Source organism: Synchiropus splendidus, chromosome 1 (assembly GCF_027744825.2).
Source record: "Synchiropus splendidus isolate RoL2022-P1 chromosome 1, RoL_Sspl_1.0, whole genome shotgun sequence".
In the NCBI taxonomy this organism is placed as follows: domain Eukaryota; kingdom Metazoa; phylum Chordata; class Actinopteri; order Syngnathiformes; family Callionymidae; genus Synchiropus; species Synchiropus splendidus.
Window position 1 is genome coordinate 8,066,899 of NC_071334.1, and position 27,910 is coordinate 8,094,808.

The following is a 27,910-nucleotide window of genomic DNA, read 5'->3' on the forward strand; positions in this document are numbered from 1 at the left end:
GCTTCGTAATAAAATAGGAAAAAAAATAGAAATGAATGAATAGATAAACCCAGTACATGATGCTACACTTTTTTACACTTGCTCCAAAACAGCTAGATGCATCGAAGGCGTCAAGCATCGATCTCACACAGTCTGGACTGCACACACTATATCTGTCGAACTCAAAGCCCAAGGGCCAAATCTGGGCTGTCCAACTCTTATATGGCCCTCAAGAGCGAGGAACTGTCATCTCAAGGAGGAAATCCTGAGCGTCTCATCTTCTTGTGAGTCAGTGATCGAACAAGACGCGTTTTAAACAGTTGTTAAGTCGGAGACTGATACCACATACCGTCGACAACACTGTGAATTTTGTTTCACATTTTCAGCCCTTGAGTGTGTTTGACCCCTGCAGGAGCTTCAGTTCACAGAATAACATACCTGCCAACAACTTGAAACTGAACCATCGGTGGCTCGTGGATGAAAAAACTGTGACATTATCGACAGGCGCATCACACTACAGATTAACACGTGTAACATCTTGCTGCTTGCCATGATGAAAGGCAAAGGTCTGTTAGGTTACTGGGAGGTGTCATTCAATGGAGGAACCGAGGAGTGAAACAACCCTCAGGAGATGTGTCCATTTGCTGCTCACACTTTCACGCAGTGGTGACTTATTGAGTTGTGAATTCAAGGCAGAAATGTGTCCCTGCTGCCATGTGGAGCCGAAATGGAGTTCATCTGAGGTCGTTTAAATTCCAGACATCATTGAGCGCATCACTTGGAGAGGAGCAGCAGACCTACTTAGGATAAGTAGGACAAGATGTAGGACAACCTCAGAGAAGTGATGGAAGGAGAAGGAGGTGGAAGGAGGCCGGAGTTGAGGGAGGAATGGAGGGTACGGGATGGAAAAGGGGGCTCAGACGCTCGCTGTTTTTCAGGACGCAAAACTCCTCACCATCTTGACGACAAACTCGCCTTATCAGAACTTCGGTTCAGTGGGTGTTGTACTGAACCTCACAAGAGCAGGCTCCTGATCCTCACTTTTGCCCGTCACATCTGAAAAATGTGATACTCCAGCGAATAATTTAGTCTTTTTTCAGGAACCACGACTGCATGACGTGGATGAATTAATCTGGGATGATGTCTCCCTCTATCGGTGACACTGCAGCACAACAGCTAGAACAAATACAAAAACAATTCAATTCAAAACACAAGAACATTCCATTCCACTTTATTTTGACATGTAAAGAAAATTTCCCAGACAGTTGTGAAGATTTTCTCATAAATATATTCGCTCTTTCAATCGCACATGAATTATTTACAGTAGCAGGTGAATATCTACACACCGCTTTCCATTTAAATAGAATAAACATTTTAACAATCCAGCAGAAATATACAGACTATATGCAGCTCATACGCCTACACCTCACGGGGCGGGACAGAGCGGCGTCGCCTCACCATCCTGTGCATAGATTGATATGTGGAGGAAAGCTGAAGACGGAGTGCGGCACCTTCAGAGCAGTAGTGTGTGACAAACAACAACAACTCCACAGACATCATTCAAAGTCAAGTGAATCTTTAGTGTTGAAACAATCGCAGCTACAGAAACTTAGTGTTGGATTGACCCTGCGCTTTTCTACCTCTAACAGTCGGGAGCAGCTTCACGTCACGGCGGAGACAGTTTAGATTATTGCAAAGCTTTCAGTACACGAGATGACGGAGTGACTCTTGGTAAACAGACCAGATATAAGGCCACCCTCTATGATCAACGGCAGAGCACCAACCTGACTCTGGTTCATTCAAAATAATAACTGACAATTAAATCCTTGGTCGATGGTCGATGCTAAAATGAACTCCCCCGTATCAATATTGAAGCCAGATTGTCACTTCAATTCTGATCAGAGTGTTGAGACATTCCATGACGAACAATGGTGGCACCTGCAGGTAAAGGATGGCTGCGGTGTTTTAAGGCTTCTCACGGTCTTTGATTTAACAGGAGAAAAGTCGCTTCAAGGAGAGAAAGTGGAGCAACAGTAGAGCTCAGCCACTAGAGGGCGCCACTAATACACATGAATACCAGCACGTGCAGCATCAGCATGTACGCCAGGAAGAAGTACCGCGAGCGCCCTCGACTGGTCAGCAGCCGGGAGAAGTAGAGGCTCCGGCCCCGCAGCCACTGTCGACAGGCCATCATCCCTCCTCTCACCTAGGAGGAGCACGGAAACATGAATATTTGGAGAAAGGAGCGTATCAAGAGCGTCGTCCGCACCTTCCGTGATATCAGAGGCTGGTTGGGGTCCAGGCTGAAGGCGTCCCACTCGTCTTCAGCTTCCATGTCGATGGTGATATCTGTCCTCTGACCCTCTCTGGTGAGAACTCTGCTGGTAGAGAAGGCATAGTTTTGATGGGCCATTTCATTCCTCACACCACCAGGGATGTGACACTTAAAGTGAACATTGCTGAAACATCCTCAACCAGAGTTGACTGTTGCCACCTAAACACTTGTTTCGATCCATCCTAAACATCAACGGGGCGTCACCTCTTTGCAGTGTCCTCTGCCAGACGCAGAGCCTCCTCAGCTGTCTCCCTCCTGCAAGTCTCGTCAGCCAGACGCTGCTCTGCTTCCAGCAGCCTGAAAGGGATCGACGGTGAGCTCAGGGCCGACGTGGACGCGTGGAAAAACCACTCCTCACCTCTCTCTCAGCTGATGAGCCTCGGAACTTTCAGCGATGGAGTCATTGCTTCTCTCCTGCGGTGCCCCTGGTGGCACCTCAGTGTACGCCGACCCTTGCTGTGGTGGATGCACCGAATAACGCGTTGTGAATCGACACATCATTCGAAATGGGACAAAACAGCTATTCTGATCTTAGGACCACATCAATCCACAGCAATAAATAACGTTGGAAATCACTTGAAATGTTATTTTCTGTACATAGTTCTGTACATACACCAAATGCCACGCATGTAAATTTCACTGGAGAGAACAGCACACGGTGCCATGTGTCAACTACACAGGAGTGTATTTCAAAATGAAAGGATATAATTATATTTAATAAAGAGTTTCATTAATTATTATTGATTATTAAAAATAGCTGTCTTCGGACTGAATAAAAGTACAAGTTCACACACGATGCACTGCAAAGAAAGTACCCAAAAATACAGTCAAACACTGTAGTCCAGTACAGTACTGTGCTATTAGTACTGTGTTATTCCCGACATGAAATTGATCTTAGTTGCACAGCATTGACCTGATAAATATTTCGGGGACAAAATTGAACAAGGTTAAATAATAATAATATACTTGATACATGAAACACACTATAACTGCAGTGCATTGGCAAAAAATAAGAGGAAATCATGCAGATTTTGGAGGCAAGCTTTAACATGTGTAGATGTTCTGACCAAGAAGCATCAGCTTTCACTTTTATCAATACATTGCTGGTCTCACTTCAAATAATAAAAGTAGTTAATAGTAGTAGTAGTAGTAATAATAATAATAATAATAATAATAATATTCATAGTCATTGTCATCACATTAATTATGGAGACATTTTAAACAGAGATGTACTTTCTTTCATTTATTTCAACAAAGCATTTCACATTAATATGTTTGAGAGAGAAAAAGAGAATTATATATACCGTATTTTCCGGACTACAGAGCGCACCGGAATATTAGCCGCACCCACCAAATCTAAGAAGGAAAATGGATTTTGTTCATACATAAGCCGCACCGCTCTATAAGCCGCGGGTGCACCGTTGCTGTCTGCGCCACAGAAAATGCATGAGGATCACTTCTAGCGATCCTCTCGTACTAGTTTTGAAAACGGGGTCCAGTGTCGAGACTGACTCATGAAACAATCTTGCCAATGTTCTGAACTCCAGTCATGAACTCCTCACATCTTATTTACATTTAAAGTGTTCAGAAAGCGCTGTTTTCACCCTCCAGTAGATCGTCTCTGTCAGCAGAGCTGCGGACACGCGGGCGAAAACAGCGCAATTTGAGCGCTTTAAAGGTAAATAAAACGCCTGTGATGTCATCGGTTTGATGTGACGAAGCTCAATATTTTTGCCAGCAAAGAGCATGCTCATTAGACTGTAAAAATTCGGGATGCTCCGAGAGACAGGAAGAGCACTCAGCTGAAGCAGCTGTCTTCAACCTCTTTCATGAAAGTTCTCACTCTGGACGGTTGCAAACGTTTCAGATTCACCGCGAACGCTGCATCTGACACACACAAGACTGCAGCGGATTCGGCCCCGGTTGATTCCGTCTTAAAACGACACCTGAGAAAGGCTGCTCATCTGGCGTGGTGAAATTAATGATTATTTCTCGGGCAATATGCTTCGCGTTCTGAACGTCACGCTCAGACCGGCGAGTGTCGCGAGTGACCGCTGGTTCCTGCAGTTTCACTTTCATGAGCACTAGAAAACTCACTGTGCTCCGTCAAGTGCTGGTGTTTTAAATATCGTATTGAATTCGTGGCGTTGACGCCCTTTAACGTGCATGTGCTGCAGGATGCAAACATGATAACATGATAGACTGAAAAAAGCTTCCGCATTAGACACGCCGTTGCCAAGCGAGTGGCGAGTCGGGAGGGAGGAGCGGGCGCATCACAAACCGCGGGCGGTGCCTCATCAGAACGGCTGCTGTCACATGTGCTCGGATTTTGTGACCAGCAATGACAGGCAGTGGTCGGCATTCACAGATCACAACGAGTTCAGCCTTTCATAATTGGTGGCCGATTGATTGAAATATCCCTGTAAAAATCAATATATTAGCCGCATCGTTTTATAAGCCGCAGGGTTCAGACCGCGAGAAAAAAGTAGCGGCTTATAGTCCGGAAATTACGGTATATATATATATATATATATATATATATATATATATATATATATATATATATATCATTTTTTATTTTAAATGAACAACACCAGAAAGAATAATCTCATCTGACTTCAGTCTAAAACACATACCTGCACCTGGACGTGGTTCTCCAACCAGTGGTAGCGATTCTGGGTGTCCCTGAGCGTTTGAGAGACGGCCCTCAGTTGGGTCGTGACCTCACCTTTCTCCTCTGTCGCCTGCTGTAGCTGCAGCACAGAACAAGAAAAGTGTCAGACTCAAACCCTCCTGTGGATAGAATAATGCCTGCATTGGCTTATCTGACAGAACGTCTACAGAATTTGACAGCAACCTTCATATTGAGCTGCTGCAGGTACTGGTCTCGTTGCTGGATCTCATACAGGCAGCGCTGCAGGTCCCTGTGGAGCCTCACCCTCTCAGCCTCCAGCTGAGCCATGGTGTCATCTTGTGCACTCTGAGCTGCCAAAACGGCAGTCTCCTACACGCGCACACACACACACACAATGCTCAAAGATTAATGAGAAATGTATGATAACATGGTGGCAGAGCAACATGGGAAATGATGACTATTCTATTTAATAGGACATCAAACAAAATAATACAACGATATTATAGTTATTTGATAATAGCAGGATAATACGCAAAATGAGAGCCAACGTTATTATTTACGATTCTCATGGAGTCTCAGAAACCTGCTGACTAAAACTATAGATATTTCCAGTGGATTGCATATGTCATTACAGGAATTAAAACAAAGGAAAAACTGCAGTTGGGCAGGAAACTTCAAAAGCAACTACCTCTCCTGACTCCACCTCAACCAATCTCCATCATCCTCCCTGGTCACAGCTGTCACAATGGTTGTCTCCTCATTCTCCCTCACCTCACCAAGTGACGCCTCCCCACTTGAGCTGTCCTTCCTAGTCAACCCTAAAGAAAACCTCAGCACTGGCTCATCTTTCGCTGTCAATGAGGGAACACGAATGAATCCTCAGGCAACTGGCTCAAGTTGAGTATCGAGTATCGAGGATAGTAATCATAACACCGGTAGAATGAGTGTTCCAGTTTCAAACGTACCTTCGGCAGTTGAGCCTCCTTGTCAGACCTGCAATGGAGCAACGGAAACATTGAGATGTGCGTCATGCTCTTTGTTTGCAGTGTCACTTGTTCTCATATAACCAGCTGAGTGTGGCCATGGGCAAGGCTTGTTCAAAAGTAGCACGTCAATTTATCATGACAAAAACCTCAATTTTAACCTTAAATATCTGATTTATTTTCATGGAATATTTGTTTATATTATGCTCAACCCAGCTGACCATGATATAACAGACATGCATACTGTCACCTTAGTTCCTGCTTCTGGTCGTTGAGGGTATCAAAGCCCGAATGAAGACCTTGACTCTCCACCTTCTGTGCGGGATGCAACTCATTGATGAGCTGCAAAAACAAAACCAGTGTTAAAAAAAACCCAAAAAACTCCGAACCAAGCAACGCCACTCAACACAAGCCACAAGCACTGGAGCATCCCAACATGAACAGAACCATGCGAGCTGAAGCCAAACTGACCCTAGCATGCCAAACGCCAACTGAAACACCAAAGAGAAACCAAGCAGCAGCCCGACTCACATCACAACACCAGACTTCACTCACCGGCCCTCTCTTCTCTATTCGGAAACCACTAGGACCTGTGGACTTCCACACGCTGGATGACAAAGTGGCCTCTAAGCTGGATCCCTGTTTCACCCTGGTAGCTTCCGCCAGCTCATCCACCAGCCGGTCGCGATCGTTCTGGAGGCTGACCATGGACTTGGAGAATGCGGACAACTGCCGGCTGTAGGTGGCGTTTTCAGAGGCCGCCTGCTTGAGCTGCTTTTCTTTCTCAGACACAGACTTTGTCAACTCCCCCAACAGCTTGTTCAGTTCTCCGTTGGTGTCTTTGCCCTCAAACGCTTTCAACCGATCCTCGAGGACGTCTCGCTCCTTGGAAATCATCGCCAAGTCAGAAACGGCGCCCAGGAGACTGCGCTCCGTCTTGTTCAGAGCCATTTTACAATCTTGAAGCTCTTCATCATATCTGTTCCTCAGTATCTTGAAATCTTCGATCAGCTTGTCGCGATCATCTTGCAGGGCGGACATGGCTTTGCATAGAGATTCATTCTGGGCATTCATGTTTCTGTTGGACGTCTTGGCCTCCGACAGCTGCTGTTCCACTTCCAGAAGGTCCCTGGCGAGCTCCGCCACCCTCTGATCCGCCGTCTCCTGCTGGCTTCGCATGAGCTCAACCTCATGCTCAAAGGCCTCCAGCTCACTGTTGTACTTCTCCTCGGCAGTTAACAGCTTTTTGTCCGTTTCACTCCTGAGCAACGTCAGCTGCTCGGCCAGTTCATTGGAGTGCTGCTTCTGATAATGGAGTTTCTGCTGCAAATCGTTGCATTCCGATGCTTTGGTGGTGACGGCCTGCTGTAAGTCGCAGATGACCTTGCCCTCGTCGCTCGCTCTCTGACTCAGCAAGGCAGCTTGCAGTTGGTTCACTTGCGATTGAAGGTTGGAGACCTTCGATTCTGAAGCATTCCTCGCCTCTTCTTCCTGTTGAAGCTCTAACTGGGATTCCCTCTGCTGCCGCTCCACAGCAGCTTTCTGGTTTTCAAGGTTTTTAATTGTATCTTGTTGTTTCTTGAGCAGTACCTTCAGCTGGTTGTCTTTAAGCGACAAGACTTGGTTGAGGTCCTCGCGGTAACGGACCAGCTGAGCTCGGAGCATGGCGTTCTCAGAATTAAGGTCATCCATCTGATGAAGCATTTTCCTGATTTCATGTTTGAGGCCTTTGTTGCCACTTCCTTCTCCTTCAGCAAAGCCCTCTCTATCTCTCAGCCCCAGTTGACTGTCTGCTTTAAGGACTCTGTTCTCAGACGTCAGCCGATCTCTTTCGCTCTGCAAAGATGTCACCGAGTTCTTCAAGGACTCCATTTTCTCAGCCATCAGATCCTTTTCCTGGACAATCCTGGTCATGTTTGCTGTAATACTTCTGAACTTGGCTTCCATCACTCTTAAGGCTTTGTCAGCTTTTTGCCTTGTGTCTTGTAGGTCCACAATTCTCTTCTCAAAAACAACGATCTGGGCGTGATAGTTTTGCTTCAGCTGCTCAAGATATTCCGACATGTGCCCGTCTTTACAGGACAACAGTGATGCGATCTCACCATCTTTGCCATTCAACAGCGATTTCAGTTGTTGCGTAATCCCCTCCTGCATCTCATAGTCGGCCTTGAGCTTGTCAGTTTGGGTCTGGAGAAGTTCTCGCTGGGCATCTGTTTCAGCGTTTACCGTCTCCAGTTGCTGCAGTTGAAGTTTTAATCTGGAAATGACGTCCTCGTTGTCAATGAGCTGTCTGTTCATCTTATTTCGGTCGTGCTCGGCAACTTCGGCTTGAGTACCGAGACTTTTCACCTGTAGAGTTAAAAGCTCCACTTTCTCACCAAGCTCAGCGTTACTGGCACTCAAGACGAACAGCTGTCTCTGTTGAGCGGCAGCTGCAACAGAGTACTCGTTCAAACTTCTTTCCAGTCTCGACTTTGTCACGTGCAACTCGTGCACTTCCTTCTCTTTTAATCTCATGTCTTCCAGGAATTTTTTAATGACGTAGCCTTGTTCTAGCAGCTGGTTATCCTTCTCGTGCAAGGTCTTTTGGTATCGATCGCTCCACAGCTTCGCTGTGCCGGCCCCTTGAGGAGTAGCGGATAAAGCCTCCAGCTTTGCCTCCATCGTCTCAATTGTCCTCTTCAGTGTGTTTATTTGCAAATCTCTGGATTCTATCTGCTGTTGCAGTTCCTGACTTTTGTGGCTTTCTCTTTCCCTCAACTCCTTCAGGTCGACGATCTGTTGCTTCAGCGCAGACTGGTTCTCTTTATAGAGCATGACATCTTTACTCTCCTGCAGTTTCAGTTCCTCAGTCTTCTTTCTACTCAGGGAAATTTCCAGGGTCAACTGGTCTTTTTCCAGTTGAACACTATGGACCTTTTCCTTAGCCTCCTGGAGGAGCTTGTTAATATCCGCCAGTTCAATGTCAAATTGCGTACGTCCGTTCTCCAGATCAGAAATCTTCACCAAGTTTTTCTCAACTTCTTTCTCCAATTGTTCGCAAGTAGTCTTGGAGGCTTTTAGCGAACTCTCCAGCTCCAAGATAACTTCCTGGTAGTTCACACAGTCTTTCTGCAGCTGGTTTATCTCCCGATGTTTTTCCTTGAGAAGCTCTTGCAATTCCCTTTTTACATTCTTGGACCCTTCACTACCCCTCTTCACGGTCTTGAGCTTCTCCTCCAACTCCCGAACTAATTTCAGCTGCTCTTTGTCTTTTTCCTGGCAAACCTGGTTGTTCATCTCTTTGCTAGCTGCAAGCTGAGCAGCAACCTCTGAGTTCTGGGTTTGAAGCGACTTGATGGTTTCTGTCAACTCGTCAATTTGTTCAGAGTTTTTTAGAATGACCGTTTCCAAATACTCATTTTCATTTTTGACTTTATCCGATATCTCTTGGATATTTTCCAGTTCTTCTTGCAAAAGAGACTTGTCGTCCTCCAGAATCCGCACCTTCTCATTGAGGCTAATTGCCTCTTGGCTTTGCCTGTTGACGATTTGCTGCAGCTCATTCAAGGCCTCCTCTTTCGATCGCAGCTGTAACTCGTGCTCATTATGTAGCGACTCAATTCGCCCTGAAAATTGTTGCTTCTCTTTTTGTAGCAAGTTGTTTATTTCAACCTGGGCTCCCAATTCTGTCTTGAGGGACTGAAGCTGAGCAGTCAGCGAGTTGTTCAAATCCAGCGCTTCATCTAGTTTCTGCTGAATCTGTGTTGAGCAAGATTCTGCCTCCATGCGTCTGTTTTCTAATGAGATGGAAGCTTCCTCTAGCTTTTCCTTCAAATGATCATTTTCAGTTGTCATTTTTCTCAGCTGCTGGTCAAAATCCTCTGTCGACCTCTGAAGCGCACAAAGCTCCGCCTCCAAGCGGTCATTTTTACGCTTGACTGCGTCCATCTCGGCCTTAATTTTGTCATTATTCTGCTCCAACTCGTCGATTTTCTGCCGTTTCTCCTTCAGAACGCTGTGCATCTTTTCTTTAATCTGGGAATTTTCACGCTCTGCCTCTTCAGCTGTCCTTCTGAGTTCCTCCATCTCAGTCTCGTGCTGGTGCAATAGGCTGCGAGCCTCCCGCAGCTCTCTTTTGGCCTCCTCCAACAGCTGACGCATCTTGTCCATTTCACTACCAACATTTTCGTAATCTTGTAAAAGAGACTCATAGTCCTGTTTGAGCTCAGCGTGTTTAGTCCTCCACTGGTTAAGCTCCTCTGTTTGGGAATCTTTCAAGGACTCAAGTTGACAGGAAAATGCTTCCTTCTGCTGTGTGATGCTTTCAATTGTCTGCTTCAAAACGTCACAAGCTGACGACAGACTGCGGTTATCATGCAGAACACGATCAAATTCAGCACCAAGCTTTTCTGTAGCTTCCTTTTGTGACACACAAGTGTTTCCCAGGTCTTCGTTCTTCTGTTTCAGAACAGTGTACGATGTTTCCAGAGCCAAGTATTGACTTTCCTTTTCTCCATATTTGACAGACAGTCTCTCCATTCCTTCTTTGAGTGTTGAGTTTTCCTTCATGAGCTCCTTCCTTGAGACTAAAGCAGCTTGGAGCTTTTTGGTGAGCTGATTCATTTTACTTTGGTTGTCCTGACTGCTCAACTTGACGCTGTCTTCCTGGGATCTGCGGAGCTCTTCCACCTCTGTCTTCATCTGATTAATAGCAAATTCCTGACTTTGTATTTGTTGTTGCAGCTGATGTTCCAGAGCAGAGATCAATTCATCCTTTTCTAAAACTTGACTTTGGGAGAGCAATAAGGCATCGTCTTTCAGTTTGAGCTCTGCTTCTATGTCTGCAGCACATTTAAACGCTGGTGAGACGCTTTCTTGTTTGATGAGTGGCATCTCTTCATGTTCCTTGATCTGATTGTTGAGTTTAGTCACCAGGGCCCTGAGATCACTGATCACTACCGAATCACTTTCATGTGTCTTAGTCAATGATTCCATTTGCTTTTGAGTCTCACTGCAGTCATGGAGAGCCTTTCTAAGTTCTTCAGAGAAGATTTGCTCGCTGTCCATCAACCGCTGCTTCGCATCTGCCAACATCTGCTGGTGGATTTGCGACTCTTCTGAAAGAGCTTTGTTTTCCACCAACAAGCTTCGATTTTGTGCTTCAACTGAAAACAACTGTTCCAATTGAACCTTGGACGCCTCCAGCCCACTCTTCTCTTGTTGCAACTTCAGCTCCAAACCTTGCACCTTTTCTTGATAGTCCTTAACTTCATCAACCTTCTCACCTAAATTCTCCAGAGCATTTTCCAATTTCCTCTCAACCTCGGACATTTTGGTCTTAAAACCTTCCTCATTTTTCTCAGCAGCTGCAAGAGCTTCTTCGTTTTTGGCCGCATCACAAGACAAACTCTCATAATCTGATCTCAACTGATCAAAAACTGTCTGCACATTTGACAGAGCAGCACACTGATCATCTCTATCCTTCAGCAAAGCCTTCAAATCCTGTATGGCTTCATCTTTCCCCTCCACAAGTTTCTGTATTGACCCAAGCTCTTCAAGATAACAGGAAGACATTTTACTGACTTCCTCTAGCTCCTTGGTCTTCAATTCTAAGTCGCTCTGGAGAGAGGCAAGTTGATTTGTGAGCAGACTTTGTTTTTCCAAAAGTAGATTATTGCTATCTTTCAGTTCTTCAATATCTTTAGATAACTTCTTCTGCTGTTCCTGAGCTTTCTTCATGGTCTCCTTACGTGCTATCAAAGCAGCCTGGGCCTTCTTTTGAAGAGTGGCCTTCTCTTGCTTTAACTGTGAAAGCTCCTTCTCTAATTCAGCATCAACCGTTGGTGATTCTTTTTCTTCTTTACAGGTCTTCAGTTCATTCTGAAGTGCCTCTAGTGTCAGCATCATCGTGTGTTTCTCATGCTCAAAAGACTCCCGTCTCTCCGCAATAGCTGTCTGAAGCTGGTGAACAAGAGCAGTTTTTTCCAACAACTGTTCTTCTTTCTCATTTAACACAACTTCCAAACTGCCTTTTTCTATATTGACATGCTCATAGTTACCACATTTCGTTCTTTGCTCAATAAGCTCTGCTTCTTTCTCCTCCAGCTGCCTCTCAAGTAAAGACAGTTTGTCTTCCAACATTTTCATGCTACATTCGGCACTGCTGTTGATGCACTGAATTCTGTCCTGTAGCTCTAAAACCTCAGACTGATATTTCACACTTTCTTCCTTTCCTTTCTCGTAGTCCTCAATTTTCTTCAACAAATCCTTTCGAACGACCAGAACGGCTTGAAGCTTCTTCTTTATGGCATCTTTTTCTTTAGAGACTGTGTCTAGTGATGCTTTTAGACTTTCATTTTCATTAATCAGGTCATCTCTTTTTAAACTGTTAGTTTGCATGTCAATACGCATTGAAGATATTTGCTCTTCCAACTGCATCACAGCAGTAGAGTGAGTCTGTGCCATACTCTCTAGCTGTTCCTTCAGAGAATTGTTCTCTTCACCAAGTTTGACTCGTTCATTCGCAGCTGACTGCAGAAGCTGTGCCACCGATGTATCTTTATCCTTCACCTGCTGAGTTAGTCCAGTAAGCAACTCCTTCTGTTGACTGATCTGAACATGCATAGAGTCTATCTGCTCATCTTTTCTTTTAGCTTCTAATTGTAAAGAAGCTAGTTGATCAGCGCTTTCCCGCACCTTGCTTTCTTCCTCAGAACGCTGTTTCTCTAAGACCTCAACATTTTGTTGTAAAAGAAGCACTTTTTCAGCGTGACAATTCTCAGTCTCAGTCTTGGTACTCTGGTACTCAGACACTGTCTCTCGTAGCTCCTCCTTCAAAGCATCCACCTCACTACGGTGGCTTCTTTCTATCTGTTTGATAAGGTGCTGCAGATCAGCCATTACGCCTGGACAAGGACTCTCAAGCAATGGCGGATCAGAGGAAATACTACTCTGCAAAAGTTCCTTCAAATCTATCTCCACTGCATTAAGTGTCTGATGCAAACTAATGTTCTCATCGTTTTTCTCCTGGATGGACGCCAACATCTTCTCCAACTGAACTCTGGAGGTGGACGCCTCAGACTCTTTCATGCTCAGCTGATCAGAACTATTCCTGACTGCAGATGAAGCCTCCGCTAGTTTCTCTTGCAAACTGTCCAAGTCTTGCTTTAAAGCACTGAACTTAACATCTTTAGATTTCATTTCATATTCAACGCTTTTCAATTGCTCAGCTAGCACGTTCTTCTCTTGCTTCTCTTTATCTAGCACTAACAACCACTCCTTTTCTGAATCCTGCAGAACGAGTTCTACATTTTGAACATTTGTCTTCAGTCTAGAAAGCTCTTCGTCTTTGGCACTAACCTCTGCTTGTAGGTCAGTCAAGCTGCTGGACTGCTGCTCCACTTGAGTCTTCAATGTCCTCTGAGATTCCAGAATCTCACTGTGCCTTCTCTCCAGTGCTTCCTTCTCTAGAACAAGCTGAGCAAGTTCCTCCTGCAAACGTGTGTTTTCACTCGTGAGGGTACTTAGATGTGTCTGGTTCTCTTGCCGCAAAACACTGAGCTCCTCATTGAGAATCTTGTTGTGCGCTTCTACTCTTTCTATCTCCGACACGAGCTGGGATGTGTGTTTAGCCTGGTTTGTGCACTGGCTGTTAATAACGTGGAGAGCCATCTCTCTCTGTTCCAGATTTTCTGTGAGTGCATTCATTTTCCCTGAAACTTGAACAAGCTGCGATTTAAGGTTTTCAATTTCAATGGTCAACTGTGAAACCTTGGCTTGATGAGAGGCAAAAGCTTCATCTTTCTCTTTGGTCAGACTATGGTTTTGCTCCTGAGCGCCCTCCAACTCCAGTCGCAATGAGGAACACTGACTTTGCAGTGATAGTATTGCCTGCTGATTTTGGCACTTCATCTCATCCAACTGTGTTTTGAGTGTGCAGCCCTCATCTGTCTTCTGTGAAATCTCAGTTTTTGCATTTTGCAGCTCTTCCAATGTGGCTACATATTTATCCTGGATATTGTTGAAGGCACTTTGTATTTCCTCAGCACACCGTTTATGGTTTTCGGCTTCAGACACTTGATCCTGCAGCTGACTCTGTAATTGTGACACCAACTCTGTGCTTTGAATGAATTGAGCTCTGAAGAGTGAAGATTCTTCAACCCGTTTTTGCAAATCATTAAGAGACTCTAGTTGGTTAGAAAGACGCGACTCTCTGTCCTCCAACGTCTTCTTCAAGTTTTCTGATTCCGATGTCTGGATTTGAAGGCTGTTCTCGATCTTCACCGCAGACTCTTCCAGGTGTGCAATCTTCTCTTTCAAGCTCTCACACTCGCTTTCTTTGTCACGTAGGCGCAAATTCAGGTTTTCCACAGCAGTTAACGAATTGTTTTGATATTCTAGACTCGACTGCTCCTTGATCTCCAAATCACTTTTCAACTGAGAGGACTCTAACGTTAGGATTTCAACTTGCTCTCTGAGAGTAGAGAGCGTCTCCTGCAGGTGGGTGATTTCATCCCCACGTTCTTTCAGCAGTTCATCCTGGTCACTGATATGATCGATGAGTTGCTGGATTCTATCTTCGTGCTGCTTCTGCAACTCCACTTGTGCTTGCTCCCTCTCTGAAAATGCAGTTTCCATCTGAATTTTCTGGTTGTTCAGCGACAACGTGAGGTGCTCTACTTTGCTAGATTCCTCAAATAAATCCGTCACTGTTTTTTGGAGCTCAGACTTTAGTCTCTTGTTTTGCTCATTTAGTGCTTGGATGTTTTCTTCCAGGTCTGTGACATCAGCTCTTCTTTTGCCATCCAGGTCTTTCAGCTGAACACTGAGCTCCTGCTTCTCAGTCTTCAGGTCACCCACTTCCTCCTCCATCTTCGCGCATTTCTCATTCATTTCACCAAGTTGAGTGCTTAATGAAATGATCGTTTCTTCTCTTTTCTCCAGCTCACCTTTTTGGCTTTGGTAATCTAGTGATGCATGGCTCAAGATTTGCTCCTTCTGCACAATCTGCAGTTTTAGCTCGGAAACTTCTCTACTGACTGCCTCCAACTCCTTCTGGAGGAGAGCAACAAGGTCCTTCTGTTGTGATGCTTCTTTCTGGTAAAGACAGGACTCTTCAGCCTTCTCTTGAAAGAGCTTTTCCTTCTCCATCAGACCTGATTTGAGGACACTTCCCTGCTCTTGTAGCATAGTCATAGTATCCTGAACCTGAAGCATCTGGTTCTGCTGAGCCTCGAGCTGTGAACTCTTCTCAGAGATAATCTTTGCGTTCTCACTCGCAGACGTGCTCAATTGACTAACTTGGATTTCAAGTGATTTTATGTCTTCTTTTAGACATTTAATCTGTTCCTCTTTCTCTTGTAGCGCTGTCGACAGGTAATTACATTCATTGCCCTTCTCCTGCAAATCGCCCGCAAGCGAAACCTCCCTCTCCTGAAGAATCCTTTTCAACTCAAGTGAAACAGCACTCAGCTCCTCTTTCTCGTTTTGCAGGCCATTTATATTCTTCTCATTATCTGAGATATTTATCTCCAGTGAAGCCTTTGTTTCTTGAAGTGAACCAATCTCAGCAGTGAGTTCGGAGATTGACTGCGTCTTAAGTGTTAGCTCATCTTGCAGTTTCTGTCCATTGTCTGTTAGCTCAGCCACTTTCAGACCAAGATTTGAGTTCTGTTCCGCAACATCTTTCAGCTGTCTTTCAAGATCGCATACAAGGTGCTGTTGCTGTTGAAGTTCCTTTACTTTGGATTGATAGTTTTCATGAAGTTGCTGAATCTCTTCTTCAACCGCACGCAATTTCATCTCTTGATTTGTCAGCTCAGTTTGCTTCATTTTGACTTCCGATTCCACTTTTTGGATGTTGTCTTCCAGTTGTCTAATTTGGTCGCTCTTAGACTTTAGCATCTCATTAGCTTCATTAAGCTGGTCTTTATAAAGCTGACCTTGCTTGGTCAAATTGTCTTCCCTCACTTGAAGTTCAAGGGAAAGTTGTGAACGTTCATCACTGAGGGATTTAAGTTCTGAGTCACGTTCACTAAGTGTGTTTTTCAGCTGAGTAAGTTCCTCCTGCAGACCGTCCCTCTCTTGTTGAGCTTGTTTCAACATCTCATCCATGTTTTCCAGTGAGGTCTGGAAAGTGGATTCTTTTTCTTGAAGCACCTTCATTTGCAATTGCAAGTCTGCACCCATCTGCTGTTCATGCTTGATATTCTGTCGCAGTTGTTCAACCTCAGAAAGCAAGGACTGCACTTCTCCCTGCAGGCAGCACATGGTTTCCTCCTTTTCTTTAAGCATATGAGAGAGTTGACTACATTCATTGGTTTTAGCCAGCAGAATTTCTGAGTTTGAATTGGAACTTTCCTCCAGAACTCTGGTCAAGTCATTTGCCTTTGAGGCAAAAGCCTCTTTTTCTTGTTCCAACTGTCGGATGGCGTTGACCTTTTCCGACTGTTCTTTTTCCAAATCAGTAATTTTGGTCTTCAAAGAGTCCTTCTCCATCACATTGCTATCCATTTCTTCTTGAAGCAGCTCCTTCTCTGTCGTGATTTGCTGTACCTTTTTCTCTAGCTGGTCGTTGACTTCCAGGGAAGATGACAGCTTCTCATTGAGGTGTGTCATCTCCTGTTTCTCTTGCTCAACCAGCTCATTTAGATTGCGGATGGTTTCATGCAGCTTCTCTTTCTCCGCCTTTATGTCCAAGAGTTCATTATTCAGTTTCACGTTGTTCTCTGAAGTTCGCTGAAGTTCTTCACTCAGCTCCCGATGTTCACAGTCCTTGGCTTCAATTGCAGTAAGAAGTTTTTGCTGCTCTTCATTACTTTCTCTATATTTGTTTTCCAAAGACAACATGGCTTCCCTTTTTTCCTCAATGTCCTTTTCCGGACTCTGTTCTCGCTCTTGCAACTGCTTCGAAAGGGAGTTTATCTCATTATTACACTCTTCTATCTGTACCAGAAGCTTGTTTTGCTCTTCTTTGAAGGATTTGAGCTGGTTTTCGAAGACCTGTTCTTTATCGTGAGTCTCTCTTTTGTGTTTGGCATTTGATTCCTCTAATTCCCGGTGAGAAACACGCAACTGCTCTTTAATTGACGTTACATGTGTTTCACATTCAGACAGATGAACCTGGTGAACGGTGATATGCCTTTGAGCCTCCGCTTGAACTACTTGAATAGTTTTCTTGCTCTCTTCCACTTGCTTTAATAAAGCCTCCACTTCCGCCATTTTGGACTCGTTTTCTGCTTTTACTGTGAGCACCTCTGTCTCAGCATCCTTCAGTTTCCCAAGAAGATCAGCAATCTTTCCATTCAGTGATTCCTGGTCTGAACTCTGTGAGTCTCTAAGAACTTTGGCCTCCCGTTCAGCCTTGCCTAAAGCCTTTTCTAGTTGGACTAAGCTTTCTTCTTTCACTTTCAACTCCTGCTTCAGTTCAATAACCTGTTCCCCAAACTCTACCATGCTTCCAGACAGGATGGCTATCTCCTTGTCCTTCTCAACCAGCATTTCCTTCAAACTGTCCATCTCACGCTCGCAGTTCTGCAGGTCATGAATGAGTTGAGCTCTTTCTTCCAAGTGGGCGCTATTCAGTTTGTCCAATTCTTCATTTGTCTGATCAAGTTCTGTCTGTAGAGTTTCAATCGTTACTTCCTGCTTTTGAGTCTGCAGACAAACAAAACAAAAATCAATTGTTTAGCCAAAAGAAAAAGGAAAAATATACACCAAAAAGCCCATGAGTATGGCTAGTCAACCCATAGAAACACATGCTTCATTTAGAATCTACCAGTCTTTCTTGTATTAAATATCTATTGAGATATTTAGGACAAGTGCAACAGATTAAGGCTTGAATGGATCATCATGGCCTACTGTCAATGAAACTCATTGTAAAGTTGTGGGGATCAGACAGTGTGCCTGCAGTTCTCAACTGAAATATTATTATGCAAGCATACATTGGTATAAAAACCCGACTCTATAAAAAATGGGAGGAAACAAGAGATCAAACCATCCACCATGCAAATTATGCTTGGAATTACCATGACTAAATAAACAAAAAAAACACACCTTTTCCTTATGTGCACTCAGTTTCTGTGTGAGGTCATCAATCTCCTTCTTGAACTCTGAGCATTGCTTTTCAGCCACATTGCTTTTTTTGGAAACATCTTCAAGCTGAAGAGACAAAGTAAATTCCTTTGATTATGAAACTGTGAGGGAATAAACAGTCACCAACAAGTTTACCTTGCTTTCAGTCTGAAGCAACCGCTCGCTTGCTTCTTTATACTGACGCTCTTTCTCGCTCAGAGAATCCTGCAGGCTGCTGATAAGCAGCAGCTTCTCCGATGTCTTCGCCAGTGTGTTCTCCTTCTCTATAAGGGAACTTTCTAGACATTCTTGAGTGCTACTGAGCCTGAAAGAGAACAAACATTAAAAGTTAAAAATGACAGTTGCTGCATGTCAACATTGACCAACTTGATATTTGGTAGTGAAACTCACCCTTTGAGTTGTTGATTGAGACTGCTGACCAGCAGCTGATGGTTCTCTGCATCTCGTGTCTGCTGACTGCGTACATTGGCCAGTTGACTCTGCAACTTCTCTGACTCACTCTGCAGGAGCAAAGCACCAAACATCAACAGCAGTAGACAAAAAACGTGTTGCTGTCACAACCTTCGCTTGAGAGCAAGTCTTCGTATGTTTACCACCTGGTGATCATGGAATATGCAGAGGTTAAACAAAGCAAACGACACGGCACACGGTTAGCCATCACCACTTTTGGTGCCTACAAAGTGCTCCCTAGTGCACACCGACAAACAGACCCAACACACCTGAGAGACCCAACATGGCAGCTCATCTTCATCTACATCAAACGTCACCTGTGTTAGAAGGGTTGGTTACAAAATCCCCATGAAGAGCAAACATGCAATTCACTAGAAGGTTGATACATCGCGGGAAAAGTCAGTTAGTTTGCACATTACTTTTAAGGGAGCTGGACGCTCAAACAAAGCGTGAATTAAGAAACCAGTAAGATGAAAAAAACAAATCCTGCCTGTTCACAAAGCCCTTTTAAATATTTTCAACTAACAAATCAAACTGACAATTTGAAAATGTGAGTCAGAGCTGTAAAGTTAGAATGGCTCACTTGCTTGGTAACGTACCTGTAGTTGCTCAATGCGCGCCTGAAGCTGAAGACGATCCTCCAGATCCTGACAGCGCTCCTCAAGGTTCACAATCTGCTCTTGCAGCTGGTTCCTTTCTACTTCAAGTTCCTCCACCACAGACCTCAGCCCACCTTTAAACATGAGAAAGAACAGCATGAGAAACCTCTCCTCAGCTCTGCATGTGTCTCTCACACATTTAGAAGGATCTATGATTTGGGAAAAAAACCTTGAACTTTGAACTCATTCTCTCTAATGCAATATAGTTGTCCTGATGGCAAATTGTCAACTTGAACCACAGTCAAATAAAACAGGGAGAAAACCATTCACATAGAATGATTATGAGCATCAAAACAGCTAGATATGAGTCAAGGTGGACTCATCATGCTAACTTCAATTCCCTGTCAAATTCAACAATTTCTGGGAGCAATATATGTATTTGAAATTGTACCATACTATAATGTGACAGTATAGGAATTATACACAATTTGGCTGTTTCGAGTTACAGTATAAGAGGTTTTCAATGACTGGCTCTTAGATTGTTGAAGGAAAATAACATGTGAAAAATGACCAAAAGCAGTGCAAACATGCAACCATGATAAAAGCAAAACTTACCACCTGAGGAACAGACGACACCTGAAGACACTTACACGATGTGACAAGCGTTAAAAGCAATCAAACACCAACAAAACTCAGCAGCTCCACCAGCATGCACGTGCCTGAATAAATCACTGATGGAAACCAAAGTGGGAATGTTCAGCTCTTGGGTTTGATCAACATCAACAACAAGCCCAGAGTCAACCTTATATGAACTGGAATTTCTTTAAAAGCCAATGAAAATTTAACTTGTATTAGGTTTGCATTCACAATATTGGCAGGTTAAATGAATAAAAATAAAAGAAAACTGGTGACAATCCACAATCCAACACTCTTGAGGCATTATGATGAGAAAAATGATAAGTGTCCCGGATGACCATGTGCATGCCGGTGTTTGCCGTCTGGTGGCTTTCACACCTGTGTCAGGAGAACTGTACTCTGGCCACCAACCTCCCATGTTCTCCCCTTCCATCGGGGTTGTGCTCTCCGAGGGGCTGCGGGGCTCTTGGAACTGTGAGTCAAACTCAAAGTCTTCCTGTAATTCAGAAATATGTATATTAAGAGTAAGTTACAGTAAGATAATGATTTGTGCTCCTATTCCCTTTCCTCCCATCCAGATAGAGATATGTGCATGACATCCTCAGTGACTGCATTAGTCTGCTGCTGTCCTTCCAATCCATTATTCAGTGTGCACTTTTTTTTATCAATGAACTCTCCATGCTCATTTGTATCCCTCCATTCATTCATTCATTCATTGGCATGGTGTCTGCATGTATAACTCCCAAAGGCGTCTCTCTGTCGCTGTCAAAAGATGTCTGCCTGGTCAGACAACCGTTCTCAGACATCAGTCCTTCACATGACGCACCACATTTCTCGTGATGACCAAGCTGAAAACTGCCTCCCACTTGGTTCTGTGGAATGGGAACTGCCACATGTGTTGACTCACCTGCAGGCTGCGCTGGGCTGGAACAGCCCGCTTCTTGGTTCTGTTCTGGTCGACCCCCCGAGCTTGAGCCAGTTCCTCCTCCAACTCCTGCTGCCGTGTGGCCAGAGCTGGATCGGAGCAGCCAGGAAAGAACCAGTCATCCTCAATCAGTTTTGTGCCACAGGGAGAGGGTGGGTTGGGTTTATGTATGGATGATGTCAAAGATGATGGAAGACGGGGGAGGGGGCGGGATGATTGATGATGGTGGAGAGATGAATTTGACAGTTTTGATGATAGATGAAGAGCTGAGAGGAAGCATGAGCTGGCACTTATGACACGACGTATATATTTCAGAGACAGATTCTTTCAAAGAGAGAAAGAACCAATGAAACATGGACATAATAAGAAGCAAGATTTTCTCCTCAGATTAGCCATTAAAAGCTTCAATAAAGCCACATCGCGGTCAAAGCCATGCACAGCTACAGCGCAATAAAAGGCGAATGGACAAACAAATAGGACCACAGACGACTAACAGAAGACATCACATGGTCAAATTGGGAAGCATTTTTTACGAGTTTGCTGTTAAGCATGGAAAGATGGAAGCAAAGTGACGTAAAATATATGTTCCCATCTGTTTTGTGCAGCAAGAAGAGAAATGTGCAGTGAGGAACAAAGAGCAAGAAGCAGACAGAGTGCAGCGGCAGACAATGTTCAAGACATTGATGAACTACATAGAAAAGAAAGTCCGAAGATGATTGTTATGCTACACTTTGAAATGTATTAGATTAACACGCTCAGTGGAGAAGAACTGATGTTGACCTCTACTAGAGAACCTTAAATCTCTGGACACTACTGGGATGTTTGACTTGGCTGACCACAGACATAATACTGTAGGTCAGCAGGTGATGTATATTCCTACTAGATGGTCACATGCTTTGGGTGGAGTCCAACAGATCCAAGCAGTAAAATGAGTTGTTGCTGAATCTCCGTTAAGAGACAGGGTGATCCAGTGTAGACTAAAATTAAAGTGCTGCTCCTCCACGTTGAAGAAGACAGTAGAGGACATTTGTCTATATTGTCATATCTACTATAGCCCGGAATAGACTCACTTCATGCTGAATAGAATACATCCAGCATGTGACTAAAGGCAAATGACATTTAACTTGACATAAAAATGAAAAAGATTAGCATGGGCTCCTTCATATTATTGTGGAAAAATGAACGTATTTTGTTGCAGAAAAGACAAGACCAAGGAGGACAGGAGCTAATGTCAGGCACAATGAGATTCTACAAGTCAGTTAAAGCAGCAGTGATGAACCAAAATAGACAGCCACCATTAAAACACATATGAATGATAGGCATTTTTAGGATTTGCAATGACAGTAAATACATGCACCAGTGTTAGGCTTTTCTCTATTCTTACTGTTAGTCATGTTTAGCAGGTAAGGAAATAATGTACTATAAAATATACCACAGTTAAACAACAGGAAAAACAAAAGTGGTGAAGGGAAGGGTCAGAGGAGGAGAGGGAAGGGGGAAAGTGTAGACACCCTGGAGCAGCCAGTCGCTGTACTGCAGACAGCAAACCAGCTTAAAGCAAAAGCTGCCAGGCTGCTGACAGAAGTACAGTGAGTGACTGCAGCACTGAAGGTGTGGGGGCGCCTGCATGCACAAAACTGATGGGAAACTGCTCTGAGTGGCTGCTCCCATCCCTGGAGCAAGGGCTGGAAGAGGAGTAAGGGTGGAGGGGGTCCACGAGATGGGAGGCAGCACAACAACCGAATGCTCGTCCATAACAAACCATGAGGATGGATGGGGGAAAAAAAAAAAAAGAGTAATGTTCAGTGAGACAACAAAAATACAAGGTGAATGATGCAAACTCAATGCTTTGTCTGAACTACACATGACAGTTGTCACATGACCAACAAGTACAAGGGTCCATTTGGAACAATCACTGCCTCACACAAGATTTACCCTATTTTTTGATGAGTAAAGTGTTGCAAAAAGTCAGTACTGTTCAACAAGAACTTTCTTTTGTGCACTCAAATGTGGTCAGCTGTATCAGATAGTTGCATTACATACATGATCATCACCTCTGAGCAGGGATCTTACCTTCTCTTTCTTCCTCCATGTGGCTGATGCGAAGAGCCATGGTTGCCTTTTCCTCCCGAGCCTGATCCCTGGCACTTACAGCTTCTGCCATCATTTCTTGCCATTCAAGCACGTGGCTCTGAGTGTCGTCAGCGCTTCCTGACTCACTGGCCTGAACATTTTTATTTTAATATTTTTCATTTTAATATTTGAAAAACGGAAGGAGACAGTGAGTAGATTCCCAAGCTGCAATCAAACTGAAGAAGACCAACCTGAGACGTCGCGCTCTTGGTGAACTGCTCCAGTTCAGCCTGCAGTGTCCTCTGCTGGTCCTCGTAGACCACAAGCTTTGCCTCCAGCATTTCTAAGTTCATCATAAAGATGAGCCAATTCAAGATTTATAAAAAGACCAATTCATCAAATCGCAATAGTTCTGGCCATTATCCGTACCGTTCTGCAATCTTAGCTCATCATATTGCTCGATCTTCCAGAGGTTTTCCTCGCGCTCCTCCTCCAGGGCTGTCACACGACTCCTCAGAGCAGTCAGATCTGGAGGGGCCATACCAGCCTGATGGTTGCAGGACAAAGTAACAACTGATGTGACTGAAAATCCAATGATCAGAAACTAAATTATTATATCGATGAGTTTTCACCTGGCTTTTCTTAAGCTCCTCTTCAAGCTGTCGGATTCGAGACTTAGACCAGGCCTTCATTTTCAAAAATTTGGCTTCAGACCTGCTGGCTTCTTCGGATTTCTGTTTTGTTTGAGCTTTTTTCACATGAATATAAAGCATTAAGACCAAATTAAAATGTCGAAGCAAAGACTGAAAACATGCACATTCATAAAAATGCAATGCATGTATAAATGGATAATTTGTTTTGTTTCAATTCCTGTGCATTTCCATGAAAATAAAACAAAAACCCAAAAAACAAACCTTCCAGTTCAGAGATTTTCTGCATTGCAGCCATATTGTTTGTTGAGTCATCTGTAGGGGAAGACTCCACACGGGCAGGTGGTGCTGCCGGCACCTCTCTCAGCTCCTCTACTTTCCTCAGCAGATCCTGTTGCAGTAGAGCATTCTCTGCCTGATGCTGCTCAGTGATCCGCTGCACCTCAACCCTGTGCTTCTCCATCAGGTCTCGAACTTGAGCTCGCATCACATGCTTCTCAGCTTCCATCTTTGACTCAAGACTTTCTCGCTCAACGTGCAGACGACGCACACGTTCCAAGAGCTCCTGCAAGGCAAAAAAAAAAGAGTATATCTCAAGGAAAACAGTCAAAAATTGGGGATGACTAACCTTAATTTGCTGGTCACGACTATCTACTTCCCCTTGGAGAACATCGACGACCTGATTCTTTCCCTGTAGGACTTCCTCCTTCTCATGAAGCTTCTGCTTTAAGGCCTTCAGTAACTGTTATGATAGCATTGGTTAAAAACCTGCCGAGCCATATATAACGTTTTGCAGTTGACTGCATTTTAAGAGCGCACCTGTTCTAAATCTGCACTGGCATCTGACTTGGCTGCAAGTTTGAAAAGTTCCTGTTCATGAATCTGGTTGATCTCACTCAGCTGGTTGTCCTTCTGCTGGATGATGTCTTTGAAGGTCTGGATCTAGAACAAAGACAAAGTTCCATTATCGCCATAATCCGGTTTAAATTTGTGAACGCCTACAAGGCTTGATTACTATTAAGTTGGCATATACAGTGTTGCTTCATAGGTAACAAGACAAAATGAAATACAAAGCTAATACAACATGAAACCTACATTCTCCTTGTACATGTCTTCCTTCTGGCTGTACTGCTGCTTCTCTGAGTCCAACAGTTCTTTGAGACTGTTGTTCTGCTCCAGCATCAGACTGTAGCGTTCGTCTGCTTCTCCAACTTTCCTGGTGAGACTCTGCACTAGCAGCTGTAAATCCTGAACAGCTGCGACTTCCACTGGTACATGAGGAGCAGCAGGAGTATCTCCTGCTAATGCTGTCTGCAGATGTATAATGTACGCCTCTTTCTCTGACAGTTTTCGCTCCTTCTCGGTCAGCATGGCGTCCATGTCCTCGCCTCGCTGCCTCTGATCCTCCAACTCCTTTCTCTTTATTCAAGAAGAGATATTAAAAATGGTTTAGTTGTCAAGAGTAGATTTCCGATCAGTACTTTAATAAAGGACACATTTTGCATATATATTGTGTATGCCAAACTGTATACGTTACCTTGCTTTGGAGCTCCTCCTCTCTCAGTTTAAGCTGAGATTCCAGTTCTTCCACCTTCTTCTTCAGCAAGACAATTTTGCCACGACTGGCATGTTCTCCTCCATCCGACGCACCCTTTAGGTTACCAAGGGCAATGACAGCAAAGTTCAAGAAAAACCAGGACAACGTTAACAATATTCTTTAGTAAATTAAAATATAATTTATATATAATAATTTGATGACAGAATCAGTCCTCAGTTTTCAAATGAATGTTTACCTTCTTTGTGTGTGAGGGTGAGGCAACGTCTCCATTCTGTTTTTTCAACTCCTCCAGCTGTGATGTCAGGGATGTCACCTTAGCCTTGTTCTGCAGACGCATCTTTGACAGTTTGGCTTCGCAAGCCTCCTTCTCCGACTAACACACACAAATAATTCATGTTGAAATGTGGCTGTACATTTGACTGACTCCAGCAGATTATAGTTGTTACATAGATATAATACATTCAAGGATGTAAAGAACAACGGAGCCACCTTCAGCTGATCGTCTTTGCCGCGAAGAGTGGCATCTTTTTCACGAATCAACTCTTTCAGTTGAGAAACAAGTTGCTCAGTTTGAGCAAGGCGCTCCGCCATTTCCATGACGGTGTCATCCGCAGGGGCAGCAGCATAGGGAGAGCCAGGACCCTGAAAGCAATGTAGGACAATAAAGGCACTCAGCTGCTGACAGACCTTTTCATTCAACAAACATCCCAAGAATCCCTCAAATTCTTTCAATAATTCAACCACTTGATTAGGCAACCATGTATGAGCAAGAGCTGGCTCTCTATGTTTGTTACTTTTAGACACAAAGTAAATCCTCTTCATGATACTTTTAGGAAAATCATGTTAATACATGACAGATGGTTTTACGGGTATAATAAGTCACTGAGTTTGGATTAAATAACAGTACTCTAAATTCTTTATATTAACCTTCTGTACAAGTGTCTTCAGCAGCCATTACTTTTCTGGATCTCAAGGTTGATATCCTCCATATTTATCTATGCAGTAAAACACAAGACATAAATGCCTTAAATGACCAGTCAGCGAAGCAGCAGAGTGGCACTGTGGAATTGGATACACAGGGATCAGATCTGGATCACTGAGCCCCACTAACAGGAAGTGGTGCTGCTTGACAAAAGGTTTAGGATCAGCAGTACCTTTTGAAAAAGAAATCCAAGGGATTTTCTTGAAAAGCGCAATCACATGATTTCAAACCTGTGACCATTGCAGCAGTGAAGTTACACTTTGAATACTTACAGTGCCGCCTGGCTCTCCCTCTTCCCCAGAAAACCACTTCAACATGGGTTCAGTTGGGCCCTGGACATACACAAAGACAACATTTGATGTATTTTTATCTATTCATTGCACACACTTCTCTGTAATTTGATACTATATCATCTGCTCAATTCAATCTTTACCACACATAGAAATCACAAGCATGATAACATCTAAAATAAACATATTAGAAAATAAAGCTAGAAGGCGAACAACTACAACTGAGGTTAGAATTTATTCAGAGACCATTGAGCCAATCCAGACACACATAAGTGGGTGGCTTTTACAGCCCATACAGAAAAAAACAAACCTGGCCGTAGAGACCTACAACAGACCTTTCTCTTGGTCACTTTCTCAAATATTCATGAACAGTGCAGCTCTTTCAAAAGAGAGTTGTTGTTCAGTCGCAGAAGCACAAACATTAACCTGCATTCAATTTACTGAGAACACTGGAGAGGAAAACCAGGTCAGACTGGTTCTTGCACAGACGACTTGAGAAGTATTTGACCTGAATGTTTCTATTAGACCTTGCCAGGCCTTCAGTTCTGCTAGAGCTCACTCTCCGTTCTCAGATGTGGCACAGTTACCGTTTGCAAGTGGTAACTCTGAAGAGTAAACAGACCATGGAAATTATTTCTACCACATGCATGTAATGGGAAACTGAGAAATAATCATTTTATCTCTAATGCAGACTGACAAAACAGATATAACTGATCGAAAACTGTTGTTTTGTTTTAGATATTTCCACAAAAAATGAATGAATGAAGTAAAACCACGCATTGGCAACAAAAAAAAAAAACTTGTAGGACATATATCATGGTTGATTTTCAACACCAGGACCCCAACACAATGTTTAACAATTCACATCTGCAAAAAATGACAAGTAAGGAAGAAGTGATTGGGGACAAACGCCATGTATAATAAGTTAATGTCAAACCTGAAACATCAAGCAACATGAGCTCAGGTAAAGACAAACATCAATTGAGAAGGCAGTACACAGATGCTTAACATAAAACAACACCGTTGCAATATTGCTGATAAACATGAATATATTAGGTAGATTCAGTAACGTTATAATGAACATTAGCTTTGCTTCTCGAGCAACAGAAACCCTAACTGACATATAATATAACACTACAATGACATATAAACCAATCTGTACCCACAAATATTTGGGTTAGAAAGTCCCCCTGAACTCGTCCACAAACTACAACATAATCACAAGACGTGCATCACGCGAGCTAACTTTATTTCACCTGCTAAGTAGCGATAGCCTATGCTAACTCTGCTAGCATTCAACTCATGGTACACAAAAAACACAGACTTACCGAGTAAAACCGTCATTCATGACCCCTCTGAGATCACAATGAATCCAGAGTATTGGTACAAAATCCCACAATCGTCACATGACGACAATTTGTCGATTGAAACAGAGATATGTGTTACATTTGTCAACAGACAACTGGCGGAATGTGCGCATGCGTAGGTCCGTGACAACCAGAGGCGGAAGTTCCATCGACGAATTTGTCATGTCCCGGTGAGTGTCAGTGAAATCATGGGAACATTTTTTTAAAGGAAGCAAAACAACGTTCAGGCATTCACAGTTATTATTTATCTTCCTTTTGTTGTGTTTTTTTAATTTTATTATTTTACATTTCCTCGAAAATAATTCCATTTCAACTTTTCACATTTTCCATAAATGTTACCCAAAAGAGTTTTAGAAATAATGTCTTATTTTCA

General features: G+C 43.6%; 1 protein-coding gene across 4 annotated transcripts; it reads right to left on the reverse strand.

Annotated features, from left to right (window-relative positions):
* Positions 1–1,189: 1,189 nt before the first annotated feature.
* LOC128752234 (golgin subfamily B member 1-like) lies at positions 1,190–27,657 on the reverse strand. Of its 4 annotated transcripts, none has more exons than XM_053853223.1 (28): positions 27,499–27,657; positions 26,153–26,212; positions 25,388–25,540; positions 25,134–25,271; positions 24,878–24,991; positions 24,436–24,759; positions 24,160–24,282; positions 23,969–24,082; positions 23,605–23,905; positions 23,323–23,438; positions 23,120–23,237; positions 22,942–23,033; positions 22,691–22,841; positions 20,600–20,706; positions 20,071–20,188; positions 19,057–19,190; positions 18,398–18,507; positions 18,143–18,311; positions 17,969–18,073; positions 6,488–17,569; positions 6,183–6,274; positions 5,915–5,942; positions 5,172–5,318; positions 4,951–5,067; positions 2,673–2,770; positions 2,519–2,611; positions 2,249–2,357; positions 1,190–2,185 (listed from the first exon to the last, which is right to left on the reverse strand). In XM_053853223.1, the coding sequence occupies exons 2-28, from the start codon at positions 26,195–26,197 to the stop codon at positions 2,027–2,029; spliced, it is 14,457 nt and encodes a 4,818-aa protein (XP_053709198.1). In that variant the 5' UTR covers positions 26,198–26,212; positions 27,499–27,657; the 3' UTR covers positions 1,190–2,026. The 4 variants fall into 4 exon arrangements, with proteins under 4 accessions (XP_053709198.1, XP_053709196.1, XP_053709197.1 ...); XM_053853221.1 differs by having other exon boundaries at positions 20,600–20,751; XM_053853222.1 differs by having other exon boundaries at positions 20,104–20,188; positions 20,600–20,750; positions 22,690–22,841.
* Between the last annotated feature and the right edge of the window lie 253 nt (positions 27,658–27,910).